The following is a 12,481-nucleotide window of genomic DNA, read 5'->3' as shown; positions in this document are numbered from 1 at the left end:
TACCCAGCTCAACCCAGGGCGTTCACGACCTCACCCAAGAATCCCTCGTTCGCATACAGCTGCGACATATCCCACATCATGACGCCCCCAAAGCTCGCGTACTGCTTCGAGTACTGGATCACGCTCGCCAGCGCCTCGCCCTCGGTGTAGCCCGCTCCCGCGCCCGTGTTGGCCGGGATGCCGAGCAGGATCTTGACGTCCGGGTTCAAGCTGGTCGACGCCGCCCACGCGTCCCACGTCTCCATGTTGAAGTTGTACTGCTGCGCGGCGCCGGGGACGAACGACTGGACACCGCAGTAGTTGTTGTAGAACTGGATCATAATAAAGTCAAACGAGACGCCGCCGGCCAGGGCTTCGCCATTGGCCTGGTCTGGGTACGGGCACTGGGGCGCGGCGGTGATGTAGAAGCGCTTGTCGCCGCTCGCGGTGGCGTCTTCCATGAGGCGACGCAGCTCCTGGCCAAAGGAGACCATGTTGGACGTTGCTGACTCAAAGTCGTAGTCGAAGCCGTCGATCACGGCCGAGCCAAAGGGGCGGAGCGCGTTGGAACCTGGCTGCTCGGGTCCGAATGTGGCCCAGAGGGTACGGGCGGCGTCGACAGCTGCATCGGCGCTTTGGAAGCCACCACCAGAGTAGGTGGCGCCGCCCATGGAGAGGACGATGGTCTTGCCTTTGGCTTGGCACGTCTTGATGTCCTCTCTTTTGGGGGGAGTTCGAGTGAGTACATGTAAGTGGGGAGAGATCGGAGACTTACTCGATCTGAGGACAGTCGAGGAGGGAAGGGCCCTCTGGGAATGTGGTGCAATTGTCGCCTGCGTTGGCAAAGTTGACCAGCGGTGGCGCGAGGCCGTTGAGGAACGCAATGGGGATAATGTCGATATCAGGGTCTGACATGGCCCGTCAGTGATGTGTCTCCAATTTGCAAGTAGGTCAAGCTCTTACTTTCGCAGTAGTAGGAAAGACGCTCCTGGACAAAGGGGCCGCTGCCCTGTCCGAAAGAGTTCTGGCCTTTACGTGTTGTCAGTGTCGTGGATTGGGACAGGTTTGTGGTGGTTCTCACCCCAGTAGACGGCTACATTGCTTTGGGAACTTGGATTAAAGCCCGCGAGAGCTGTAGGAAGAGCCACAAACGCGCCAAGGAGGGTCAGCAGAGAGGCTGTTGGTGCCATTGTTGGTTCTGATTTAGGGAGGAAAGTGTTGCTGGTAGTCTGGCTCTTCTGGATCTGGTATCAGTATCATGGGAGAGACTGTGCATTTATATTGCTTTCAAGACTCTGCAACTTCCTGCAGCGTCAGACACAGGAGCTTCAAGGTCATGGCTTCGAGCTGGCGCCATGTCACGTTGAGGACATTAAAGGGAATGCTATTCGATCTCATGGACCTTATGCTACGTTGATACTGCATAGCTGTATGGGAAGACCTGGTCTGATCTGAACAGTGTAATCTACTGCCTCCTAGCTGATTGTGGTTTCAGGAGAACCTCCAGTCCTCAACGTGGCATGGGAGTGTGGGGTTAGTAGGCTCGGAAGCTGCCTGATCCTCAAGGATGATCCTCAGTGACGATCCCTAGGGACATGTTCGCTTCAAGGAGAGATCGGCAGTCCCCTCTCTTGCATTGCCATATAGACACATACCGTGCTATCTTGACATGAGCCATACGTCGCAGAGCGAGACACTGACATCTTGCTCGAGCCGTCGACGTCGCTTGTCCGGAACACTGCTACACTTCCGCGATTGACTGGCCAAATTGTCATCAGGAATCGTTCAAATAGTCGCCAATCTCTTGCCGTATACCCACGCGCTGCAACGTGTTGAATATTCCGCCATGGACGCCAGTAGCATGAGGCTCTCCAGGGGTCGTCGTTGTATCCGCCAAACAGCGAGCTGCCCAGCTTCCTGCTTTGGCAATTATACCAGGGCGATCAGCCGAGATGGCTGCATCAGAGTCCACTGGCACATGCCATCTTCCACAAATGGACGAGGTCTTGTTGTGATAGCTACATAAATTTGAGTTGCTTCATGTTCCCATCGTCACATTATGCGGGCGAGGATCCAAGCCTGCGAAATAATGTAACAGCCTGCAAGACGATCACTTGCCGATATTACACGTACATTGACAGAAGATAGCCACGATTGTATCTACATTTCCGTCGTCGACACGGCCCGGAGCATGACGGCACTCTACTTGCCTATCCCGGTAGGTAACGTTACCTCGCCCAACCACCGGGGACCGGTTGACATATACGTAGCTTAGCAGACAAATGTCACGTGGAGAATCTGAATGTCCATCGTATCGGGTGATGAATTGACGTAGCTGATATCAGACCCCTTCCTCGCCCTATGCTCATACGTCCAAGCTTGCTAGCTGTTTTTCTCCCACCCGACCCGACACAAGACGGGCAGCCGCTTAGGTCACCTTACTTGCCAACATCGCTGACGGTGATCTCCGAGTAGCCGCTGCTGTAGTAGCCCTCGGTGGCGACAATCTGGTAGTCGTGCTGACCGGAGGGCAGACCCGCCCTCTCCCAGGCGTCAAAGTGGCAGCCCGTGTTGACGGTGCCGCCGGTCCTCTTGCTGGTGCGGATGGACCAGTACTGCTGAAAGTCGCGGTTGCCGTCGATGCTGGGCGCGTTGTAGCGCCACGTCGAGGCGATCTTGTAGGTGGACCCGTCGCAGGTCACCTCGCCGTGGATGGTCGCGCCCGTGCTGGGGTCGTAGGTGCCAAAGTTCTCGACAATGTAGTACTCGACGAGGGGGTTGCGCATCCAGCCGTAGACGGCGAGGTAGGAGTTGCCGTTGGGCTGGTAGGTGCCCGAGTAGCCAATGGCCCTGGTGCGTGTTAGTCCATGTCTCTTGGGTACCTTGGCTTGTCCGGAAGCAGTGTCTGCGTCCCGCACTGGTGACTGTGCTTACCTCGCGCGCAGGCCTGGGTTCCAGCCCTTTCCGCCGACCAGGTTGCCGCCCGACGACCAGCTGATGCTGTACTTGCCGCCGTCCAGGTTCTGGTAGGTGGCCGGGGCGCCGTAGTCGGTCCACCAACTGTAGAAGAAGCCGTTGTGGTAGCCCTGGCCGGGCGAGACGCTCTGCTGGCGGACCTCGAGGCTGTCCGTCTCGGGGGCCGGGGCGGACAAGACGCCCGTGGCCGTCAGAGCGGCGACGATGAGGGAGGTGAAGCGAACCATGATGATTGTCTGTCTGATCTGATCTGATCTGCGGGCTTGGGGAGCTGATCTGCACAGAGCGAGGGAGGGATCTGCTCGGCCAGATTCGACCGTGATTATATACTGTTTCGTTTGTCGGGTTTCCACATCTGTTTCAGGAAACAGCGGAAGCCCGTCGTCCGAGGTGCGTATGCCAAGTCAATGCGCCCGACCGGGGCGGCATGATGGTTTCCATTCGTCCTTGTGCGAAACATGAGACAAAGACGGGGGCGATCTGGTGAAGGCGTCTCCATCCTCGCGAAGATGAAGTGTCCGCGCATTTAGCCGGCCAGCCGACACCTCCAGGGGTCCGTGATGGTGCTGATCCAAGGACCAAACCGTCACGGAAGCAGGAAAGACGCGGTCCATTGCTGCTGGACGATCAACTCTCGTGCATCTCGGAGAGATCCCATCTGCCCTCCCCATGTCCTTCCCCAGCCAGCGCACACGCATGCAAGCAAGCACCTGCATGTGGCACTTGAATCATTCAGGCTCAATGCAAATCGCTGCCGAGGTCGAGTGGGGAACCCCATATTCCACCCGGCAGTTCATATAGCATCAAATGCACCTCCGCGATTGGCAACCGTCTCTTCAGCCGAGGAGGCGGGCGAAGGGTGCTCACTTCTCAGGCGGCCCAGCGCCGATCCAACCTTATTGTGGTCATGCTCTGTTGCGATAGGGCAAGCAACGCCATCCGGCATGGCATCTTGAGCCCATCACCGGGTAAATTACTCTGGGCTGACACTCCTTGCGGCATTCAGTCCTGCAGCAGGGCCAGAAGAGACGATTCCCCACGGCATTTGTTCGCGCTGAGGCGTAGTCCGAAGCTTGGCAGGCTTGGGACAATTATACAGAGTCAGTTGCATTGGGTATCCAGAACTAGGTCGTCGTCGTCGTCTTCGTATTGTGTTGCCATCCCCACCCCAAACTCCCAAAAGAAATCCAAATTCAAGTCTGTCCCAGATGCTCAAACACACCCGATTAACGCCTCCGTTCTTCCTGCTTCAGTTCATGTGGGGATAAAGTGCTGAGCATCCTCCTTCTGCTGCTCGAAGCTCTGCGAAAAGGCCGCGAGGCCGACCACGATCCCCGCCGCCATGAACATGACGGAAATCAGGGACCAAATCAGTCCCCAGCACCGCGACGAGCCACCGTACCGCTTGGCAAAGACACTCGCGTCCGACGAGTTGACCTTGCGCAGGATGAGATCGTCGCAAATGTCCCAGACGGAGTAGAGGGAGGACATGACGCCGATGAAGAGGACGACGAAGCGGAGCGCCTCGGCGTGGTTGATGAACCAGCAGCCGACGAGCAGGGCGACGGCGAGCAGAATGGTCAGGATGGTTAGCCAGTCCTTCTTGCCCCACCACAGGGTGAGCAGGAAGCAGACGCCCAGGGCGATGCTGACAATCTTGGAGGCGTTGATGTTGAAGCCGCACAGGGTCAGCACGGCGCCGATGATGGAGCTGCCCAGGTAGCCGGCGGGCAGGGTGATAGCGCTGATGCCGCCGGACAGGTGCGTCACGCCGCCCTCGTTGGGGTCCAGGCTGATGCTCTTGACCTTGCCGCCGGTGAGGATGGCCGTGCTGGCGTGGCCAAACTCGTGAAAGGCGATGACGAGCATCTTGAACGGCCAGAGCACCATGCGCAGGTAGGGGACGTTCCAGAGGATCGCGATGCCGACGACGTAGGCCGCGATGACGCCCAGCGTGACTTGTTGTGTGTGTGTCGGGTTCTGCAGATCGCGCGTCGCCAGTGCAGGCGCGAGCTCGCCTGAATCGAGCGTTGGTGCCATCCTGGGTGCTGATGTGTGATTGATTTGATATGATGGATGCTGGTGTACGTGCGTGTACGCGTAACCTCAGCTGTGTTGAGCGAGGGCCAGGAGATGTGACTTGACGAGGACCAGAGAACGACAGTCGTCAAAGCGAGTGAATTCCAGCACCGATGCGCGCCGAGACAGGAGCAAGCGAGAGGAATGAAGGACAGCGAAGGAAAATAAAACGTGTGTGGTGTTTGAGCAGCGGCTCGTGAGACAGTCGAGGGATGAGGCTGGCTGTTAAAGGCTGTTGACTGAGGCGTGGCTTGGCCCGCTGACGTGTTGGGAGACGTGCGCCAGCATGGCCAATCAGATGTCATGCTCATCTTGAAATAGAACAGCCAGATCCTGTCCGCCAATCACACCGCCCCATCAGATCGCACCGCCACACCAGGACTTTGACACCTGCCACACGAGTCATGCACACCAGCTGGTGTCGAGATCAGCACCACTAGAATTCGAGGCCAAGAAAACAACCGACATCCTAGCACCATGCTGCCCACAAAATCAGCGAGAAAAAACTTTGGCGTTGCTCTGATATCAAGCACGTATTCTCGTGATCCCGTACAAATACCTCGCTCTCCAGAGTCCAGAGCCCAGACACTCCTTGTGATCCATTCGATCCGTGTGCTGCGTATCTACTACCACAGTACCACCCCAGCAGGCACAATGGCCGCCGACTTTGAGAAACAGTCCTACTGGCATGACCGCTTCACCTCAGAGACATCCTTCGAGTGGCTCCTCTCCTCACACGACTTCATGTCCATCATCACACCACACCTACCACCCCACCTGGGCCCCGACGCGCGCATCCTGCACATTGGCTCCGGGACGAGCGCGCTGCAGAACCACTTCCGCGCACGGGGCATCCTGAACGTAACCAACATTGACTACGAGCCCCTCGCCGCTGAGCGAGGCAAGGCCCTCGAGAAGGAAGCCTTTGGGGACGTCAAGATGACTTACGACGTGGCGGACGCTACAAACCTCCAGCCGAGGGAAAGGTACGACCTCGTCGTCGACAAGAGCACAGTGGACGCCATCGCCTGCGGCGGGGACGATGCCGTCCGGCGCATGGCGCAGAGCGTGGCATTGTGTTTGGCGGAGGGCGGCGTGTGGATTTCGCTGAGCTTCTCCGCCCATCGCTTCGACCTCCCAGACTTGCCCCTGGATGTGCAGACGGTGGCGCATGTCCCGACGCAGAAGCGCAGTGAGAATGATCCGGATATTTTCCACTACTGCTATCGTCTTCGGGCGCGATAGCCAGGCGCTCATGCTGAAGGCGTATTGGGCGAGTGGACCAGGTGGAACAACATGATACAGTCGGTCGGAAACGATCATCATCAATAAATAGGCATCCTGCATCACCGCCTCGACCAGGGACGACGCTACTATATACACATCAGAATGCGCCCAGGAACCGTCGCATCTTCTCCTGTCCTATACTCGACGTCTGGTTGCCGTATACAAGACCATCATCCTCATCCGCCATCGACGCCCATGCACTCTCCAGCGCATGGACCCGTACGCTCACCTCCATACCCTCGACCAGATCACCCGCCGACACAATCAGATACGTCAGGGGCTGCGTCGTAAAGAATGTGTTTGACGCACTGTCCACGCCCCCGTTTACAAACACCTCGAGCATGGAGCGATCCATGACGCCGCTCATGGACCAAGTGTCGCCCGTGATCAGGCTGTTGGTCGAGAACTTGTCCGTGAAGAAGACATTGTCAAAGCCGTTTGCGCCACCCCGATCGACGAAGAACGGATTGTCGCCGCCAAAGTAGTAGCCCCCTCGCACAAACTCGCCCGACTGCGGGCTGAGGAAGGTGAAGTTGAGCGTTGCCGAGGCCGGGATGCCCGAGTCGGGAATGCCGGTCACGTTGGCCTCCCAGTACACCGCGTTCGAGTCGACCTGGGAAAAGTCCACCGTCGTCGACCCGTTGCCCATTGTCTCGTTGGCGGCGAGCGCCCGCCCGATGACCGGTGACAGGTCGTACGGCTCCGAGATGAGCTTCCAGCCAATACGCTCGGTCTTGGTGAGGTAGTTCCTCCTAGGCAGGCTCATGGCGCTGCGCCAGCCCTCATTTGCCGTGGGGACCAGGTTGGTGTACTGCCAATTCGAAGCCCAGGCAATGGACACGGGGAGCTCATCTTCGGGGAGGCCGTAGAAGAACTGACCCGCGTAGTTGTCCTTGCCAAAGTCGGCGATGCGGGCGACAGCATCGACGGCCTCAAAGTGGGTGCCGTTGAATGTGCCGGGAAAGTACTGCCCGATGGACCCGCCGACTGGTGCGCCGGGGTTGATGCTGATGTACATGAGCCACATGTCATCCTGGCGCTCGCCGTCCTCGTCCATGTACGGCATCCGGACCATGTTCGGGCACTCGTACTGGAGGCCGAGGAGGCCGTGGTGCGTAAAGTTGCTCGTCGCGGTCCATTCCTTCAGGTCGGGGGAGGTGAAGATGCCAATGGCAAAGTCGTGCGGATAGGCGACGGACATGACCCAGTGGTCCTCGTACCAGATCACCTTGGGGTCGCGGAACTGCGAGGACTCGCTGGGGATGACGGGGTTCCCCTCGTACGGAATGAAGCTGTAGCCGCCATCGAGCGAGTAGGCAATGGCCTGTGTCTGGGGACCTGGTTCCGTGGGGAAGTATTGGGCCAGAGTCTGTTTCGTGTGTGTTAGCTAGAGTGGCCCACGCCTGCTGAGGACGCACGGGACACGTACATAGATGGCCACGACGCCATTCGTCTGGTTGGGGAAGAAGCCAGAGGTGTTGTTTGGGTCAGTCACCGCGCTGCCCGAGAAGACAAAGGTGTCGTTGGCGGGCGGGAAGAGGGCAATGGGTTGGTTCTCCCAATGGTACAGATCTTTCGACGTGGCATGGCCCCAGTGCTGATTTCCGGCAACAAGCCCGGTGGGGTTGTACTGGTAATACAGATGCCAGGTCCCGTTGTCGTCCAGAAACATGCCATTCGGGTCGTTCATAAAGTGCTCTGGCGGGGAGAAGTGCACCTGAGGACGATACTGACCGTCATAATCGCCCACGATTGGCACACCGGTGGGCACGTCTGGGTTCACATAGCTCGCTGTGCTGGACGGCGAGGCCGAGGCGGCACTGGTGGTGTTCTGGGCCGTCGTCAAGGCTGTGAGTGACAGCGTCGTCGCGACGAGAGGTGAGCGCATGGCGAGGGTCCTTGGGTTGCTTTCCCTTCACTCTGTGGGCTAAGTTGAGCACTTGCGGTAGCAGAACATGTCCCTCGCAGAACAAGAAGAGCCCATCCTCTTATGTAGACGCCGTGGGCCACCCCGTGGGCTGGGGCATATACGGTGACGTTTGTTGTCGGACCGAAACATGTTGGAGATCTGGAGTAGTCTAGTAACAGAGTTGGTGTGGTGGGGAGAAGACGCGGATGTCCTCGAGTGACAAACCGTCGATCTGTGCCACGGTGGGGAAAAGCCACGAGCACCGTCAATCTCGTCCTTTGGTTGGCAGTTCAAGTTCGGTAGACACATATGGACGCACGGGTGGATTAAGCTTCACGCAAACTGCTCGGCCCGCAGAGAAGCCCAATGTCTGGCCGGGAAGTGATGACGCATGGGCACCTCGGCAATGCAGGCGACTGACTGAGTCTGGATGCCATATGGATGGAGACGGGAGGAAGGTTGAGAGAGCGGGGAAGCGGTGGCTTTTGTGATGATGCAAGAAAGCTAGGGACGGAGAGGGGAGAGGATTCGGGCAAGCTAGACGAGGCGTCGCCCATCTTCATGTTGAGTACCTATCTAGGGTAGCCATTTCGCGTCGACAGGACCGACAGGAGCATGTTCCTTTTCTGACCTCAATTGACGACGTTGCATTCAGCTTTCGTCTGGTACCTTATAATAATTGCTTCCACATCTGCCGTTCCATGGGAAGTCAGCTGGATATCAAATGGTCGAGAACGTGGAACCAGACTATGCATAACGGTACCTTGGCAAAGATGCAGTGAACTGAGTCGTGACCTTTCTCGGGACTTGGGAGACTTCAGAGTAAGGTATGATTAATAGAGTAACGGATCAAAGCAAGAGTCTCTTTTACAACCAAACATGCAATCTCCCGCTTCGCAACCACGTATCTAGAAGTGCGGACGATATTGCCTTTACACCAAACTTCCCTGGCCATCTTTTTCCTCCCCTTGTCCACCCTCTGCGTCACACGTATCACCTTTATGGTTTTTCCGTGAGCGAGAGCCATTCCACTTTGCATGCAATTAGGATATAATTGACTTTTCTTAAGTGAATATTCCTGTGGGATGCATCTCGGACTCTCGCTCCATGTCCCCAAAGGAGATGTCAGTCCTGTTTTGTCACCGCGTGCTGTTGACCAGGTATCTAACTATACCGTTCCGTGCTTCTCTATTTTCTGTCAATACCAGTCTCACGCAAAACCGCACAATTAAGAGGAAGATTAGTGGTCGTTTAGATCTCCATAGGGGTTACATACTTTGCTAAGTGTCTTAAAGGGTAAAGTGTCACAACCTCGCAGATCCGGAATCAAGCGAGCTCGCCGATGCGAACCTCGTGGTATCATTGTCCCGAACTTTCGGTTGAAACGCTGCTGTGCGTCGTGGATATGTGCGCCCTTTCATCTCCGAAAGTGGGCAATTTTGTACGGCATTTGGAGTCTTGGATGCCTTGATGCTCCAGGTTCTTTGTATACGCCTTGTGTGAATGTGTGTCGTAGATTGATTGATTCAAGTTGCCTGCCTGCTCTTGTCTTGGCCATGAACCAGACTTTGGCGTCGTCGTGAATGTGATTCATGATTCCGTCGCCATCCCTGCAAATCGGTCGCGATATCAATTCTCGGACTTTCGGGGTTAGGGCAAGAGCCGGAGCCGCCGGACTTTGTATCATAATTGATCATTTATTAAGATTTTGGACCCGATAGAGTAATTAAGAATTTAAGATAAATAGGTAAATGACCATACGGACCACCGATAACTGACAAGTGACAGCGGGAGCGTTTCAAGGGGAAACGGGCCCGTGCTTCTCGAGTCGCGGATCCTTGCACCCAACAATCGGCGCATGTCAAAGTCGAGCAGAGGAGACTCAGGAGAGAGAACTGAGAAACTGTTTCGAACACCGGTGACGTTCCGATCTTGCTTGGCATAATGCGTACATATGCGTGTGGAACATGTACTTGGAGGAAGACAGTACCCGCGGTAAGGTCGCCGCGTATCCTCTTTCTAATAAGCATGGACAGTGACTCGATAAGCTTATCCCGAGCATTGCGAGCAGGGACTATTATTACACTGGCAAAGACATTTTCGACATACTATAACTCGCCACATGCGTGACGCTTCGTCTTCGAGTGTATGCAGCCCGTTCCCAACGCCAGAAGCCTGAAACGTCACCCATGCCACCCTCTTGACTGGGCGCAAACGCGAATTCGATTAATCAGTCAGCTCGGGTCTTCTATGTCATGGAGCCGATTCGCCAAGCGTTGTCAAACGCCGCATGTTTATTGAGCATCGTGGGGGCCAGCCCTGTCTGGCTGCTCGAGAGCCGTGAGTACAAGTACGAGCAGGACCCTGCCTTGGCCCAACTTTGAGAAGACGTTTCGTTCCAGAGCACCTCAGGCAGGCCCATCCATTCACTTTCGTTTTCTCTTCCGTCTTTCGTTCTTAGTGGTACCTTTCGCCCACTGACACGTACTATCACCCGTACATTCATTCATCCAATCACTCACTCACTCACTCGCCCAACCATGATGAACTCCAAGATCGCGGGCGCGATCCTCGCGTTCGCCGCTTCGACCGTCTTGGCTCAGTCGGGCGCTTATCAGCAGTGTGGCGGCAGGAGCTGGACCGGTGACACCAGCTGCATCTCGGGCTACGACTGTGTCGAACAGAACGAGTGGTACTCGCAATGCTTGGCCAGCGCAGGCAACGGCGGCGACTCTGACCCTGCTCCAGCTCCGGTTCCCGAGGACGAGGACTGCGAGGAGGACGTCGAGGAGGATACCGAGAATACCGAGGAGGATGCTGAGGAAGACACCCCCGAGCCCTCTGCGAGCCCTGCCGAGTCCAACGCGACGTCTGCGCCCGCGTCCACCTCTGCCGCCAGCAACGAGTGCGGCGCTGCTGCTGTCGACGAGCTCGTCGGCTACGGTGACGGCACCACCGGCGGTGGCTCTGGCTCGGGCACCACCGTGACCTCGTGCTCCGAGCTCGAGTCTGCGCTCAAGGCCGGCGGCGTGATCAACGTCGAGGGCACCATCACTGGCTGCGGCTCCCTCCACGTGGGCAGCGACACCTCGCTCATCGGCGTGGGCAACGCTGGCTTTGTCGACACGGGCTTCCGCATGGTCGACGTGACCAATGTGATTGTGCGCAACCTCGAGCTGCACAACCCGCCCGAGGGCGCGGACCTGATCGACATTGAGTCGTCGACGTACATCTGGGTCGACCACTGCTCGCTGAGCAGCGCGGGCATCACGGGCGACAAGGACTTTTACGACGGCCTGCTCGACATGAAGCGCGCCTCGGACTTTGTCACCGTCTCGTGGTGCCGCTTCGAGGACCACTGGAAGGCCTCGCTCATCGGCCACTCCGCCTCCAACGGCGACCAGGACAGCGGCACCCTCCACGTCACCTACCACCACAACTACTGGAACAACATCAACTCGCGCTGCCCCAGCGTCCGCTTCGGCACCGCGCACATCTACTCGTCCTGCTACGAGAACATTCCCGCGTCGGGCATCAACTCGCGCGAGAATGCGCAGGTGCTGGTCGAGAACACGGCCTTTAACAGCGTCCGCCGCGCCATCGTGACGGATCTGGACGCCAACGACCCTGGGTTCGCTGTCGAGCGCGACAACATCTTCAACGACAGCAACACGGATATTACCCAGGAGGGCAGCCTCGACGTGCCGTACGAGTACGTCTCCGACCCTGCCGACTGCATCTGCGACCTGCTGCGCACGGGTGCCGGTGCCGGTGTGTTGTAATGGACGGGTGGATGGGAGCTTGGGTGAGGGTGCGGTTCTTCTTGCATGTATATATGCTAGTGGGCGAGTCGACGAGACTGGGTCTCGCGAATGCTACAATTTCTGCCATGGCTGTTCAGCATCGTGCCATGGCGCTACGCGTTTGTCAGTGAAATAATTAGGTCGTAGATTTGAAGCATGTTGGCGAGACGAGGTGCCGTTAAATGAGGAAGGCCAGCCAAAGAAGCGGCTCTAGTCGCCCTCTGTGCCAGCGCGCCAGGCAGTGCAGAGCGATTTATCATCTTGGCGAGCAATACGCGCGTCAGCAATGGCGTTGTGCCATGCATGGGTAATGAAAATGCGTAGGAGTCTAGGAGATGTTGAAGGTCTGTCTCCGTGATGGTGGTGCGGGTACCTGCACCGCAAGCCGTTGCCGTGGCGACGATGCTTTGTTTTTGTCTCCCCGTCCCTCCAAGCGGATTCCCGCCCC

At 57.3% G+C, this 12,481-nt stretch overlaps 6 protein-coding genes across 6 annotated transcripts; 2 read left to right on the top strand and 4 right to left on the bottom strand.

Moving 5' to 3' along the window:
- Nucleotides 1–2: 2 nt before the first annotated feature.
- F5Z01DRAFT_662320 (chitinase) lies at nucleotides 3–1,203 on the bottom strand. The gene is made up of 2 exons (XM_046263938.1): nucleotides 755–1,203; nucleotides 3–699 (listed from the first exon to the last, which is right to left on the bottom strand). The coding sequence occupies exons 1-2, from the start codon at nucleotides 892–894 to the stop codon at nucleotides 9–11; spliced, it is 831 nt and encodes a 276-aa protein (XP_046115785.1). The 5' UTR covers nucleotides 895–1,203; the 3' UTR covers nucleotides 3–8.
- A 1,035-nt stretch (nucleotides 1,204–2,238) lies between these two features.
- F5Z01DRAFT_253758 (xylanase precursor) lies at nucleotides 2,239–3,348 on the bottom strand. Its single transcript, XM_046258525.1, has 2 exons — nucleotides 2,914–3,348; nucleotides 2,239–2,829 (listed from the first exon to the last, which is right to left on the bottom strand). Exons 1-2 carry the CDS (start codon nucleotides 3,180–3,182, stop codon nucleotides 2,418–2,420), a joined length of 681 nt encoding a protein of 226 aa, XP_046115784.1. The 5' UTR covers nucleotides 3,183–3,348; the 3' UTR covers nucleotides 2,239–2,417.
- Nucleotides 3,349–4,047: 699 nt separating this feature from the next.
- On the bottom strand, nucleotides 4,048–5,321 carry F5Z01DRAFT_253874 (peptidase M50B-like-domain-containing protein). Its single transcript, XM_046258526.1, has one exon. The coding sequence runs from the start codon at nucleotides 4,993–4,995 to the stop codon at nucleotides 4,210–4,212; it is 786 nt and encodes a 261-aa protein (XP_046115783.1). The 5' UTR covers nucleotides 4,996–5,321; the 3' UTR covers nucleotides 4,048–4,209.
- Nucleotides 5,322–5,688: 367 nt separating this feature from the next.
- F5Z01DRAFT_676437 (S-adenosyl-L-methionine-dependent methyltransferase) lies at nucleotides 5,689–6,279 on the top strand (the record flags this gene model as incomplete). The annotated part of the gene is made up of 1 exon (XM_046265255.1): nucleotides 5,689–6,279. One exon carries the CDS (start codon nucleotides 5,689–5,691, stop codon nucleotides 6,277–6,279), a length of 591 nt encoding a protein of 196 aa, XP_046115782.1.
- A 69-nt stretch (nucleotides 6,280–6,348) lies between these two features.
- Nucleotides 6,349–8,322, bottom strand: F5Z01DRAFT_253754 (glycoside hydrolase family 32 protein). The gene is made up of 2 exons (XM_046258524.1): nucleotides 7,751–8,322; nucleotides 6,349–7,690 (listed from the first exon to the last, which is right to left on the bottom strand). The coding sequence occupies exons 1-2, from the start codon at nucleotides 8,207–8,209 to the stop codon at nucleotides 6,419–6,421; spliced, it is 1,731 nt and encodes a 576-aa protein (XP_046115781.1). The 5' UTR covers nucleotides 8,210–8,322; the 3' UTR covers nucleotides 6,349–6,418.
- A 2,607-nt stretch (nucleotides 8,323–10,929) lies between these two features.
- F5Z01DRAFT_691392 (pectin lyase fold/virulence factor) lies at nucleotides 10,930–12,363 on the top strand (the record flags this gene model as incomplete). The annotated part of the gene is made up of 2 exons (XM_046266151.1): nucleotides 10,930–10,983; nucleotides 11,041–12,363. Coding segments are annotated over 2 exons (1,026 nt in total), but the record flags the coding sequence as incomplete, so codon positions are not given.
- Nucleotides 12,364–12,481: the final 118 nt, after the last annotated feature.

The sequence above is a fragment of the Emericellopsis atlantica genome (genome assembly GCF_019669845.1).
Source record: "Emericellopsis atlantica unplaced genomic scaffold F5Z01scaffold_24, whole genome shotgun sequence".
Taxonomy (NCBI): Eukaryota; Fungi; Ascomycota; class Sordariomycetes; order Hypocreales; family Bionectriaceae; genus Emericellopsis; species Emericellopsis atlantica.
Note: the sequence above shows the minus strand (reverse complement) of the source record. Positions and strands in the feature narration are given on the sequence as shown.